At 34.9% G+C, this 14,115-nt stretch overlaps 1 protein-coding gene across 1 annotated transcript in view; it reads right to left on the bottom strand.

The window, feature by feature from the left end:
* The window catches only part of LOC135687060 (calcium/calmodulin-dependent protein kinase type IV), a 15,670-nt gene extending 1,555 nt beyond the window's left edge, over window positions 1-14,115 (bottom strand). The window contains exons 1-10 of the mRNA XM_065203507.2: window positions 13,842-14,115; window positions 13,024-13,102; window positions 6,228-6,290; window positions 4,872-4,954; window positions 3,631-3,703; window positions 3,161-3,199; window positions 2,697-2,823; window positions 1,809-1,884; window positions 1,081-1,201; window positions 348-428 (exon numbers count right to left, since the gene is read on the bottom strand). Of these exons, the coding sequence (XP_065059579.1) occupies window positions 348-428; window positions 1,081-1,201; window positions 1,809-1,884; window positions 2,697-2,823; window positions 3,161-3,199; window positions 3,631-3,703; window positions 4,872-4,954; window positions 6,228-6,290; window positions 13,024-13,102; window positions 13,842-13,915 (816 nt within the window). The 5' untranslated portion in view covers window positions 13,916-14,115. The remainder of the gene's footprint in view (window positions 1-347; window positions 429-1,080; window positions 1,202-1,808; window positions 1,885-2,696; window positions 2,824-3,160; window positions 3,200-3,630; window positions 3,704-4,871; window positions 4,955-6,227; window positions 6,291-13,023; window positions 13,103-13,841) is intronic.

Below are 14,115 nucleotides of genomic sequence, written 5' to 3'. Positions count from 1 at the left end.
CTAGGTATTGCCAAATCAATTTTATATCTTGAGCCAATATTACTTTCAGGTGGTGTTGGCGTTACTCTTTTTTAGGCCAACCTGTCACTATTTTACATTTCATGAGAGACACAGGTATACATATCGCGGTAGTACGCGCAGATGCTTAATCATAAATAAACTTTAGAAACCAAGCATAATGAGAAACTTATTTGGTGTGACCTTTCCAATCTTTTGGTGTATAAGACAACATATAAAAAGATAAAAAGCAGCAGAAGAAGATGGAAAAATCCTCTTTTCTTTGAATATATAAAATAATAAGTGGAGTTCTCGTGAAACATAGAATTTGAAATAATTCTAGCTCTTACCTGTACCCATGGATGCTGCAAAGCTTGCTTGGCAGTAAGCCGCTTCTTCGGGTCTTTTACGATTAATTTACTAACGAGGTCCTAAGCAAAAAAATGGAGGTATTTTCTTAAAGCAACTTGGCTCATTCAAAGAAAACAAGCAATTTTAATTACTCTTGTTAAAATGCGGGAATCCCTTAGAAGAAAGTTTTAAAAAGTTTTTTCGTCATATCTTTTGTTTGTACTTTTTAACAGCTGTGTTGCATTTTTTGGTTCAATTGAGCGAAAAATTTAAAGGTCGTTCTGAAACAGCCAGGTGAAATGGTGTATTATATCAGCTGTCGTAACAGTCATGCAAATTAAATATCACAAATTCATAATATTTGGTTCTTGCAGGTTTTTGCTACCACAATTCTGAGAAAGAAGGTCAAACGATCTACTTTAATTACCCAGACGTTAGATAAAATAAAAGCGCAGTTGAAAAAATTTTAAGTCTGGTATAGTTTTTCTTAGTTCTACAGTGCTTGTTTCGCAACAGTTCATGTAAGAGGCATTTTTCTGGAAGAAACTTAACTTCACAAAATGATGATCGAGAGTTATTAGCTAGGTCCAAATTCTAGTAGAATTGTTAACCTATCTCTAACATAAGCATTTCTAGAAAGAGTGTGCAATCTGAATTTATTATTGGCACAACTGTTCTTCCTACTTTGTAGGGAGTAGCTTTGAAAACAGTCTTACACAACGCAGCACATACCTTTGCATTAACAGACACCTCGTCCCACCAAGGTGACATAAACTCATAATCGCATTTCAAAATCCTTTGGAACATTGCTTGGTCTCCTCTATCGTCATAGAATGGTTCAAATCCACACAGTCTGGTCAAGGAGAGAAAGTAGTCTAATTAATTGCAAATACAGCCAATACAAGGGTAATGGGAAACAGATAGCGCTTGCCCCCCCCCCCCAGCACACATGAGTTTTCAAAAGCTAGAAACTCATAACTGTTAGAAACACTTTTTTACTTCCGCTTTCTGATAACTTTCTCTTTAAAGCAAAAGCTACTCACAGATGTAGGAACCAAGAGATACAGGAGAGAAAAGGGGCACAAGGTGCGCAAGGCGGCACCACAGGGGGCATCACAGGGGGCACCTCAGGGGGCACATGCCCCAACTTTTCATCAGGAAAGATAAAATACCTGATGACTTCTTGCTTACGTGTTTCCCATTTTGGCCTACTTATGAAATGGCTTCTTCATCCATACATTTACTGCAAGGTTAAGTTTATAATGCCAAAATTTTATTTTTCTAGGTTCAGGACCAGTAGATGACCAAGTCCCATCAATATTTTTGTAACAGCAATGTTGGTCCTTTTCGCTTCAAAGTTGTAATTATAGTCACTTTTGGTTGCTTTGGTTTTGAAAAAAGGCAAAAATATATTTAAAAAGGAAACAGTCAAGGTACACAAAAATACATTCAAAACTTACAAAATATAGGTAATGACACCAACAGCCCACATATCAATTGCCGGCTCGTATTCTTCCCCTCTAAGGACTTCAGGAGCTGCAATAAACACAAGGCATTAAAAGCAGCCAGATTAAGAGATTTGAGGATAAAGGAAAATGCTCTTAAAATCATTTGCAGTCAACTATTTGACGCACTTAATACCTATTTGTTTAGCAAATCCAGGGCCAAGAACCCATTGCTAAGCCCATATCTACATTCAGGCTTCCAGTTGAAGGCAAACAATTCGAAAGATTTTGACTATGTTTATAAAATCCTCTACTTAACACCCAGGTCTTTTCAAAGTTATCTCTAAATTACTTTCCTTATTTGTTGAACTAAGTTTTAGTTGGAAACAATCAAGGAATTTAAGAGGGCTTCAAAAAATACAGCAAGAAGATAGTAGAGCAATTTATAGCTAAGAAAAGAGTTGCGCGACAGACAAAGACAACATAAGATAAGATAACTTTTATATTATAAGATAAGGTACTTTTTTACTTATATTTTAACATTTCCATGAAACAAAGAAATCTTCAAAGTTTAATAGGAAACTTACGATACAAAGTTTTCCGAAAATTCACATAATTGAAAAATGAAAGTCTATCATAAACTGACAGTTCAGTCAAAGAGACAATAAGGGGAACAAAATTGACGTGCGATCTAGCGAAAACGAGATGCCCAGTGAAAAAGAATAACAAGAGCCCAGGAAATTACAGGGTAGATAATAATCAAAAACTTCTGTAAAAATAAAAGCGTGAATTTATTTTCGGATGAAAAGTTTAGTTTATACAGACAAGGGGGAGCTGAGCTGTTAACGTAATATCAGACTGCTAAACTCAGTGGAGGTAGAATGCGAATGGAATTAAACGTACCACAGTATCCTGGTGTACCACAGACAGTCTGCATGGTAGAATTATTGGTTAAGATCTTTGACAGTCCAAAATCAGCTATCTTCAGAGGTGCGTCTTCAGCGGGGCTTCCATATAAAAGGTTCTCAGGCTAAAATACAAAAATATTGTCATAATAATTGCAAAAAAAGAAATTTTGATTTTCAAAGTTTTGCATTTTATTTTGATCAACTGTAAAAAACAGAGATTAGATGGAAACAAACTATGCCTTTTCCACGCCACAATATATAATAAAAATGACAAAAACAATGAAAATCTTAGCACGAGATGGTAAGTCATTCTATGCCCACAGTGACAAAAGGAAAAGTTCAATTCTGACGCACTATTTGGTAGTATCACAAGACCAACGAAAAGGTTAGCCTCGTAAATAGATTAATGGAAACGAGGTGCAGAACCGACTTCTAAAGACAGACAACACAAGAACTAACCTTCAAATCACGATGCACTATTTCGTTGTCATGGAGATACTGCGAAAGAAAAGAACGAATCGAGCTAATATTTTGAAAGAAAATGAAGCTTAAAAGTATACATTAAAGTTTGTAAGATAAAGCCATTTTTTTAGACATTTCTGCAAATGAGGTTTGAAGAAAAACCAATTGCATTTTTGCTATTCCAAAAGCATCTAATCCGTAACACAGTTAGAGTTTATATTTTTCACATGGCACCTCATACATGATTTGAGCAAATTTATTTTAAAATTTTTAAATTTGCAGAAAACGTTAGGTGTATGCCACTTGGCAGTGTCATTCAATATATGCAGATTTAACTTGAACTGAGCTTCTTATTCCAAATTATGTTAAGCAGGACTAACAAAATCAAAGTTTGTACAACGAGGTAGAAAGCATCTTATAAATATACAGAGACAAAGTCATTTTTTCACAATTTAGGTAAAAATTACCGAAACAGCTTCGCAAATCTGTCGAACGGCGTCTGCTGCGTCCTTTTCATTGTAATATTGCCTTTCAACAATTCTGGCAATTAAAATATACAATAATATTACGCTGGTTAAATCTCTGTACAAAATGATCTAAACAAGCTTGACAACGTTTCCGAGATAGCAGTGTTTGTATATCAATCTATACAGCAAATATTTGCTAGGCGTAACAATGTGAGTAAGTACTGCGACGAGCAACAAATGCAGCGAAAACAAACAACTTGCTCTTGTAGTCACCAATCATTAACAAGCAAAAGATCAAGAAAGAGACGTCCATTCTTAAACTTATCCCCCAAACAGAGCCCGAAACAAGAATAAGTAAAAAAGAATGTAAACCCAATTCTTAGGGAAAAATTCAACAGTAATCTCACATTAAAATGAGAGTTAGGAAAATAAGTGGTAAAATGTCTAATCAGCTGTGAAGAAAGGGTTTTATAGGCGAGGCACTAACGGTGTTATTTATCTATTGGGAAGCTTAAGAACCTCTCTAATAATTAGCACATACATTAAGTAATATATAAGGAAGTTAACATTTCACTTTTATCACATTTTAAAAATTTTTACAGGTTGTGTATATAATAACTGAGTTTAGTATATAAAAAAAAACAATCAAACGAAAGCATTGAATTAAAAACAATATAGAGTAAAATTCTTACTTTACAACATGGTATAGTATAAAATGAAATAATAAAAGGTGAGAAAAATTTGAATTAAAGCTATATTCTCGCCTAAAGTTGGTTTTTAAAAATTTTCAGTGAGGGGGTCGATTTGGCTTCTCTTTCGAGACTATTCCAGAGTTTTGCATCACGATAACAAAGGTCTTTTTGGTTATTTATCTTTTCTAGAAACGGTATCCTGAGGTCAGTTTCTGATGAGCGTAGGAGCCATTCTCTATCATCCGAAAACTTTATGAATAATTTGTCAAGTACAAAGTTCTGGATGGGCGGAACAGCAGATGCATACAAAAACCGATGATGATTTTAAAAGAGTAGAATGGTGGAAGGGGTTGCAGGAAAGATCAAAATTTTGATGAACTCACAGTTGTAATCATCACCTGTTTGAATAGCTGTAGTTAAAACACTGAATATATCAATAGCCTTGCCAATCAATAAAGAAATTTAGCACTAAATAATTGCTAATAAAGAATTGTGAATAACAAAAACAAGATTGTTATGTCACGATTCAGAATTAAAGTAAATTCTAACCTGTCAAATAATTCGCCACCAGTAACAAGCTCCAGGATCAGAAATAGCTGTTTTTCTGACTCAAAAATCTCTTTGAGTTTAATCTTATAAAAACAAAACAAAGAAGTAATGAATGTCATTATAAAGGCAATAACGTGACAAAATATTGATGAAGTTAACAGTTGCAAAAGCTCGTTAAAAAAATAATAATTGCATTTCTTAATCAAGCCAGCATGTGGCAATATTGTACCCTCATTTTAAAATTGCAGCAAAATGATATATTGGATAATCATTCTTGCCTAAACAATTTAATATGAAGTCAGGTCAAAAAAATCAACCTAGATTATTCACATACTATTGTAAATTATTGATTTTTAGAGACCTTCGTAAAATAAAATAAAAACAAGTTTTCGTTAATTGGGTGTTTCAGATGATGAGGCAAAAAACTAGAGAAACAAAAATCAATAGAAGATCAACAAGTTTAGAAATACGAATGGTTTTTTAACAGAGTATTTTTTCTACAAAATTTAATAGATTTTACAGGTCTGGTTGATAAATATCTGGTAAAAATATAGGGAGACCTGAAGAAATTTATTTAGATAGCCGCAGAAACTATGGGGTAGTTGCGGGAATTGCGTCTCAAACAATGTGCTAATCATTCCATTAACTTATAGCAAAGACCGTTACTTCAACTTTTAGGCATATATAGTTGTTTGGTTTCAACATATTGTTGCATTCATTCGCCTCTTTAGCATTTGTGTCCCTGGAGTTTCCACTATTTAGAAAATGTCTACTGGCTTTTCAGCAGTAGTCTTTGCATGATATGGAAAAGATATGAATCAACATAGCATGTTAACTTCATATTTAAAACCAATACAGTGGAGTTGCATAGAGGTGTCCGTTGTATAGAGGTTTCTTCAAGAGCGTTTTAACAATTTGGAACCTGAATATCTGTCTGTTGTTGAGAAGTGTCCGTTGTATAGAGATTTTTTAAAACCGTTTTAACCATTTGGAACCCGAATGTCTGTCCTTTGTTGAGAAGTGTCAGTTGTATAGAGGTGTCCGTTGTATAGAGGTTTTTTAAAGACTCATAGCTAACAATGGGCCTTTGCGAGCGTGGCGACGATCCAAATAATGGCAGTAAACTTCAACGAATTAACCAAAATTGATTTCAGGCTGTCTAAAAATGCATTTTGGGATGCTTGCGTAGCGCAATGGCTCATTGTTAGCAATGAGTCTTTAAGAGCGTTTTAACAATTTGGATCCAAAATATCTGTCCGTTGTTGAGAGGTTCCCGTTGTATAGAAGTGTCCGTAAGAGAGGCTCAACATCAGACAAAAAGATCATTTAGTAACAAATTGTTTTAAAACTTCTCACCACATTAGGATGGTTTAATCGAAGCAGAATTCCAATCTCTGTTCTAATGATTTTCTTATCTACCTGCAAAATAAAATAAAAAATTAACATGCTATTTAAGTATATCAGGTCGAATCCGAAGAGCTTTTCAAAGGAATATTGTACATTGGTAGTTTGACATCACAATCAAGAAAAAAGGCCCCATACATGAAAACATCATGTCATGGACTGCGGACATATGCCAAAAGAGGGACTGTACACATGTTAAAAAATTAGGTTTATCTTTAGCAAGGTATTAAATTGTTCATTGAAATACACTTCTCATTTTTACAATGGCCTTCTTCAGAATTTGGCATTTCTTGACTTTACATGGCTACTCAATTTCAATAACTTAGATACGAAGCTATAAAGTTAGAAATTATATAATGAGCCTCCACGTAGTACCGAGTAAAAAGCTCTATTATGGTCTGCTCTGTTTATTAATCTATTTAGTAATCCTATAGTAGCACACATATAAAATATTTTCATATTAAAATTTTGTCAAAAAGTAAAGATTTTGAAACTAGGGCCAAATTACAAATTATATGACTCTGATACTCAAATGATCTCGATCCGTGTAATAATGGTTTTGAGTAATTTGGAATGATACGCGAAATATCAAAGTTTGATGAGATATAAACCGGCGCTAGATCCTTTTAAACAGAAAATGTGGCCTATGACGTCATTTATATGTAGGTACGATATTGCAATTCATAACTATGTGGTTAGATATGTCATGATATCCTGCAAATTAAAAAGTTGGTATGAATAGACTTTTAAGCAGTTATCATTTGTACATCAAGTAACTACAAAAAATGAGAACAGGTACATAAAACATAAGAAATCTTAGAAAGTAATAAGAGTGACATGATTTAGGAAAATGCCAACTATACAGTAAAATTAAATATGGTACAAAATTGAGATGTTTTACGTTTGCTTTACAAGGTTACAGGTGAAACAATCTAATAGATCTCTTAAAGAGTATAGCCTTATGTGCCCAAAAACAAAGTAAGAGTCTTAACGGGCCATCAGCTGTGGCGTGACGCAGTTTAGGGCACCTTTTCCAACAACCAAAAAGGAACTCCAGTTTTTTTAAATCCATGCTTTTTAATCTTCACTCCTGTTTACCTCATTCTCAAAAAAATTCAAATTTTTTCAACTGACATTTTTTATAACTTAAACTCTCCCTAGTAAACAAGAAAAAGCTCTTATAACTACATTTTGCTATTGTCTTTGACGTGCTCTACAGCGTTGGGTAGGACTTTCTTGCAGTCCGTCTTAGTGTCTTTCCTTAGGGCCGAAATGCTTCTGTTACGCCACTAGCCATCAGTCAATACCTTCATGAACTGACTAAGAATTTAGTGAAAAAAGGGTCCTATATTTGTACCATGCACCATAAATAATAAAAAAGAAGACTTCAGCACAAACTTAATTCTTAACCCATGTCAGTTGTCCGTTTACTGGTAACAAGGGGTGTCATTTCAAAACACCAGTCTCCTTCAGAATAGACATAATATCTGTAAACCTATTCATCTTTCAGAAAAACGAAAACAACGGCATTACACAAGAAAGGAACCAATTGATGTTGATCGGAAACTTAGTTTATTGAGAAGAATTGCCGAAGAGTTGTTTGTGACGCAGCATAAATTAGCTAAACAATAGCCAATTCTAGATTCCTTTAGTTTAACATGTTTTGAAGGATAATAAACTATGACAGAAATGCAGCTTTGATTTGGCCCTGCCTTTTAAAAAGTCATTTTCAAAGAAAGCTTGGTCAATAAAGCCTTGAGTTCAATCCGGCGTTAAAAGTAATAATTTCCTGGCAAAAACCAAGATGAAAAACATAATAAAACAAAAAATGCCATTTCGATCAAACGTCATAGTCAATGGAGTACTTAACGTCGTCCTTGTTACTTAAAAAAAAGCTGAATGTATACAGTTGTGTCATATTTTCAAAGGGCTTACATTCCTGCTTTTTCAGCAGAATCGATTTGAAGATCAACATGTGTTATGACATATAAATATTTTAAAACATAAACAGTGTATAGCAAATAAAATGCAATTCGAACCCCATCTCTATGTGATTTTGAGTAAGAGAGACGGCCATTAGACTAATAACCGTGTTTGTCATTTCTTAATCAGCGGTTTAGGACTGTGTTTGGTAATTTACCAACATCTAAACTCTGAATAAACAAAGTCTTTAGGAGACCAAAAATGGCAAACAATGACCTACAAGTAATTACTTTTTGTGGAAGATTTCTGTATAATGTTTAGCAGGTGACAAAAAACAAAAGGACGACAGTGGAATCAGAGAATAACAATAATGCAGACGAGCAAAGGACGACTTTTAAGTAGCTTCTGCTTGGAATCCAATAAGAATGCAGCCTTTGGATTAATTCACGTGTGATCACTGGCACGCGTGCTTGCGAAGCTTTTCAATATTTGGCTACCCACCCTAAATATAAAACCTTTTTGGAGTTGTGCTTTATAATAACTAATTGTCACTTCATCATTTCTAAGCGGCTAGCTGAATTTAGAAGCTCGCTGATTTTGCTGATTTAGAAGCTCGTTTTTCCAAAGCCCAGCAAACTAGCCAACTGAAGCAGAAACACACCTTCGAAAATCCATCAGTTATTCAAAAGCTAAAAGGGATCAAACCAGATATTTATTCCAGTGTAAAATGATGTCATAAACCAATCCTCTACGTAGTTTATGAGACATTACTTTAATCGAAAGGCAAGTATAAAATTTGAAGACGTTCTTTGCGCATGCAGTATCTGAAAAAATAACGTTAATTCCGTAGACAAACCTCTGTAGCAGGGGTTCGTAATTGTTTTGAGTGCCGGGCCAAAAAACATGTGGATTTTCTCCGGGAGTTTTCGACTTTTACATTGCACAAAATGAAGTTCGGATCTCATACTTACCAGGCTAATTTAGAGATAAGATAGGCAGGCCTATTATTTCTTGCTAGATTCTATATGCATCAAATCTATGTAGTGCATTTATTTTCATCAGATAAGTTTTGGAACGGTGGATGAGAGGAGAGAAAAAAGAGAGGACGATGATAACATTTAGGAACATGATGCTGTCTTGATGTTAGTGGGGTTGGCTCGATGTGCAATGCCCGACGGATTTACACGCCCAAGGCCAGGGATAACTTTTTGGGGGAGGGGGACTTAAAGCTTCAAGCTGTAACAGTGTATATAAAGCCAACAAAATGATTCACACAAAAGTTTGCAGCATGCGTTTCTTTGACCGGGTTGAATATAAAGACAGTTGTCCTTTTTAAGGTTGCGCCATTAATATTCGTTAGGTCGACTTAATTCACTTGAAGTTCGATCCAAGGACGGCGCAGCATATTTCAAAGTGGGGCCAAAATTTAATGATTGGGTTTGTATCAAAAAAGGCCGCCACCATGGTTGGCGGCAAGAAAAGCTTTAGATTGTAAGAATCTAGGGATGGCCAGAAACTGCATCTAAAATAGAATTTGACGGGAGAAAACCAAAATAAGATTGAGAGAAAAAACAAATAAACACAGTTTGGCAATAATGCATTAGCCAGTACCCTAGTTCACACACGCTGCCTCATACACATACGCTAATAAGTATGAACTTCATGAACTAAAGATGGCCTTGGGCCTGGGATCTCAGAAAGTTGAGGAAGGTGTGGGGTGAGGTCATGGTGAGTTTATCAACGACCTATGTAATTCAATGAAAGCAGAAAAACATTTTGCTATAAAACGCTTAAATGATTGAATAAAGCATTTTTTATTTTCATACTCCTATTCGGACCAATTACTGGTCAACGGGACGCACATTATCATCTACTGCAGAGAAAAAGAAAATATCAGAGCAGTCCAAAAACAAAACTAAATCGAATTCAAAATTTTCAAAGTGTAAGCCAAAAATATATTTTTGAAGATAGAGCGCTCGGCGGGCCGGATAAAAACTTGCTGCAGGCTCGGAGTTGGCCCGCGGGCCGGAGTCTAAGAATGGCTGCTCTAAAGACTGTATCATTAACTGAAATTGGTACCCAAGCATAGGCACATGAGACATAGGGGCTGGGGCGGCTGCAGGCCCCCATATCGAAAAAATTTATTGCCTTTCAGGTTCCATTCAGGCAGTTTTGCTTTAATAAAGCAATGATATTCAGGCAAGATCCATATCACGCGTTTAGCATCCGTTACACCAATTTACACGAGTATTGCTGCAGAATCTAGTCAATATGAAGATGAATGGCAAAGGAATGGGTTACATTTCCCAAAAGCAGGGCGAGCTTTTGAGGTTTAATTCTTTGTTATCGCCATAACACCAACACTTTCGAAAAAGGAGCGGAAAAACATATACCAAGAAAAAAAATTGTATACGTCACTTAGGCCTGCTAATAAGCTAAGTTGTCGATTTGGAAGAGTTTATTAAAAAGATTCAACACCCAAGTTACAAAAGCTTGTCAATGCTGCAGATTTGAATAGCTGCAGAATCCCGTACTCTGGTAACTGCATAATAAGGGAAATTGATTTTGGTTTCAACACATTGGCTAGACATAGTAGCTGTAAACTTATATCCAAACACAGTTTATGAATGAAAGTTTACAAGCTAAATACCTAGAGAACCCAAAAGCCATGATAAACAATTTTGGAGCACACTGTTACAAAATTTCATTTAAAAGGAAAACAAAATGGTACCTAGGTAGCCACTCCCTCTTGTGGCTTACAAGTTTATGCTCACTGAGTTTGACCTGCATTTACAATATATAGATTACTTTTGTGATCTTTCGTGACCTCAAGAACAAGCTTGGACTTAAATGTCACAAAAGCACCACTGAAAGTACTACCTTGGATAAGGTTATACCATGGACCTCATTACTGTGACTTTGTATACCAGGATAACCTCCAACACAACAAAAGCTCATGAACAATCAACAGAACAATCATGCCATTCAAACTGATTACAAGCAATGTCAAAGAGTTTGCTTTTGCTGTAAGAAGACCAGGCTAATAAATATATAGAGTTAAAATATATCTAATGCCACAAACATTCCAAAAGCCAAGTGATGTTGACTTGCATTTTGTTAACTGAAATCATCAAAGAATGCTAATTATATCTTTCAATCACCAGAGCAGCCTTTTACTACAATCTGGGGCGCTTTACATGAAAACAACAGAAATTATCTTATATCTCAGTCAAATCTTGTTTGGGGTATTACTCATAATCCAAATAACCATCAACACCTTGAACACAAAAACCTCAAATCCAATTTTTAGAATAAGTAATTTTGTCAAGTTTAGGATAAATGTAGACTTCCACAACTGAGGAAATCAAATTCAATGAAAATAGCATTAAGAAATAAAAGTATCACTATTGCATACAAGAAGAAGGCCTTTCTTACAGGCCACCCAAGTCTCTGTGAGTTATTTATATCTGTACTTTCAGCTGTTTATAACTTGAAGCAAAGACAAAATGGAAGAAGCTCTTAATGTTGTTGAATCATTCAGCATAAATTTTCTCAAAAGAATTATTCAGCATAAATTTTCTCAAAAGACCAAAATTGAATTCTATGGTAGAAAATCCTTAAAATCCATATAAGAAAGATTCTTGTTGTGCCCTTTACAATCACCTGATGTCTTATACAGTAAGGCCACATACTATCAACAGTGTTATACAAACTTTTCAACATGAAAGGAAACGTGTTTGTCTGCTATGCCTTCAAGTCATTTCTGTTTGGTTGCAAGTACACCTTGCACTGAAGTATGGGTTGTTAATGTCCTATACTTTACAGTTGATACTGCATTTTATAACTTTTCACAACCTTCACTGCTTGTCCTACATTTCAACAATAGATTTTAACTATTTCAAACTATTCCTACTACTCCCATAAAATAAATGTTCCATGTACCTACATGTTGATCGAGACATGCCTTTAAATATTTGCATTTGTTTGTATGTTTGCAAGGAAATTTTACAAAAGAACATGTTAAGAGCTTGGTTGTTTAGATCAAAATCAATTTTCAACATCCATCATATGTTATTAATTACTTTCTTTAATTATTTTTACAGACATACTCTCAGATGACAGTTCCTAAAAAACTTTATAATGTATAGTGTGCTCCAAAGCTATAGAGTAGATTGATAAAGGGGTCTGGTCTGCAGTTTTAACCTTGCCTGCTAGATCTTTTGTTAAAGAACTACTGACATTTTGAAAAGCAAGCAACAGTCCCAAGGAAATATTCTGGGCCTTATTTACTATTTTAGAGCCAGACCTTTCTAAAATTTACCAGTTTACAGAGTACAGAGGTAAACAATAAGGATGAACCACACAAAGACCATAAAACAAAGTAACAATACAAAATGGAACTATATCTAAACATACTGGCAGAAGAAAAATATATTTATATGCATACTTGCTTTAAAGTAACAAAAACATAATCATGATAGTAATCAGCAGGGGCACTTAAAATGAGTGAATAAAGTAATCATAAAATACCATGAGTTCTCTGCAAAAAGAATTATATTGCAAATATATAATTCATAAGCATGGTTTTAACTTATACTGTTTGGCTTTAGCAATAGGTATAACATTTTGTTCTGCAGGCACTGGCATTACTGAAATACGATGCTTATGATCAAAATACAATTCTACAGTTTTAAGAGACCTATTGAAACAGGTGCCTACAATAAACAAAGCTGAAAACTTTTTTACATTGAAGTTGCTGCTTTCTGAGTCAGGTGCAAAAGTCATGGTAAATATAACCTCTAACTAGAATTTATAAATGACTCACATTCTTCTCAATAACTTTCATTGCAAACCTTTGCTTTGTGCCCTTTTGCATAACCTCCTTAACGACTGAAGTTGCTCCTCTATGGCATAAAAAATGTTCATAATTAGAAAAATTATGTTGCATAAGAAAACACGCAAATTTCTTAATTGTCCCTGAACAAATCAAGATCAACTGAAAGATAAGTTTTTAGTTCATCATATGCTGCTACAAACCGCGGATGATAAAAGTTAGTATTTTAATTGTCAAAATCATAATAACTTGACGTTTTGAATTAAAACAACTACATGAAATCCTTCTCATATTATACATAGGAGAAAGAGCTTTAGCTGGAGTTCTATTAAGCTAGACTTTGTACCTGGCGGACGTTAAATTAAACAAAGGCAGAGGAATTTCTTGACGTCAATGATTTGGTGCTAATTTGACTTCGGAAAATCCTTCATTGGGCTGCCAAAAATAGTTCAAAGTGGAATACCTCAGCATGAGATTTCACAAAGATTTATAAATTCAGCAAAATCAGAAATAAAGCCGAAATTCTAAAGGATGAAATAGGAGATGCGTTTGGATGAAATACAATTTTTGGATCTTCTCATCTTTCTCCGCGTGGTTTTCTAGCAAACATGTCCAGGGCTCAATACCTTTACAAAATAGGCCAAGGGCTATCGATAATATTAGCAATTCAAACAGCCTTGATAAAAAACAAAGCATCGACAGGTCGCACAAATGGCTTGCATTATTCCATGCAAAACAAATTAAGTACTGCTCCGTTAATACCATTGAAGTAACGACAAAGTCGAAATATTACTGAAAAATTTCCTCACCGTCCAACCTCCTTGCCAACTGTGTAGTAATTCGCAACATCCTCTTTTCTAGACACCGTAAAAAAGAACACCATTATGATTCAATGTTGCAAGGAGTTACCAGAATGTTTGGAAACTTAATTTGCAGGATCAGCAACCCGAACAGTGCATATTATATACTGCAGCAAATGCAGCTGGCTTGCTTGCTCAAAGCTGGTATGCACCCTAGCTGCGAAGTCCTGTTCAGGAGAAATTCTTTACGAATCTAAAACCTGTCAACTCCTTTCACATGCAG

This window comes from Rhopilema esculentum, chromosome 20 (assembly GCF_057945365.1).
Source record: "Rhopilema esculentum isolate cy_ngs chromosome 20, ASM5794536v1, whole genome shotgun sequence".
NCBI classification, from domain to species: Eukaryota; Metazoa; Cnidaria; class Scyphozoa; order Rhizostomeae; family Rhizostomatidae; genus Rhopilema; species Rhopilema esculentum.
The sequence above is the reverse complement of the archived record's forward strand: the minus strand, read 5'-3'. Positions and strand labels throughout refer to the sequence as shown.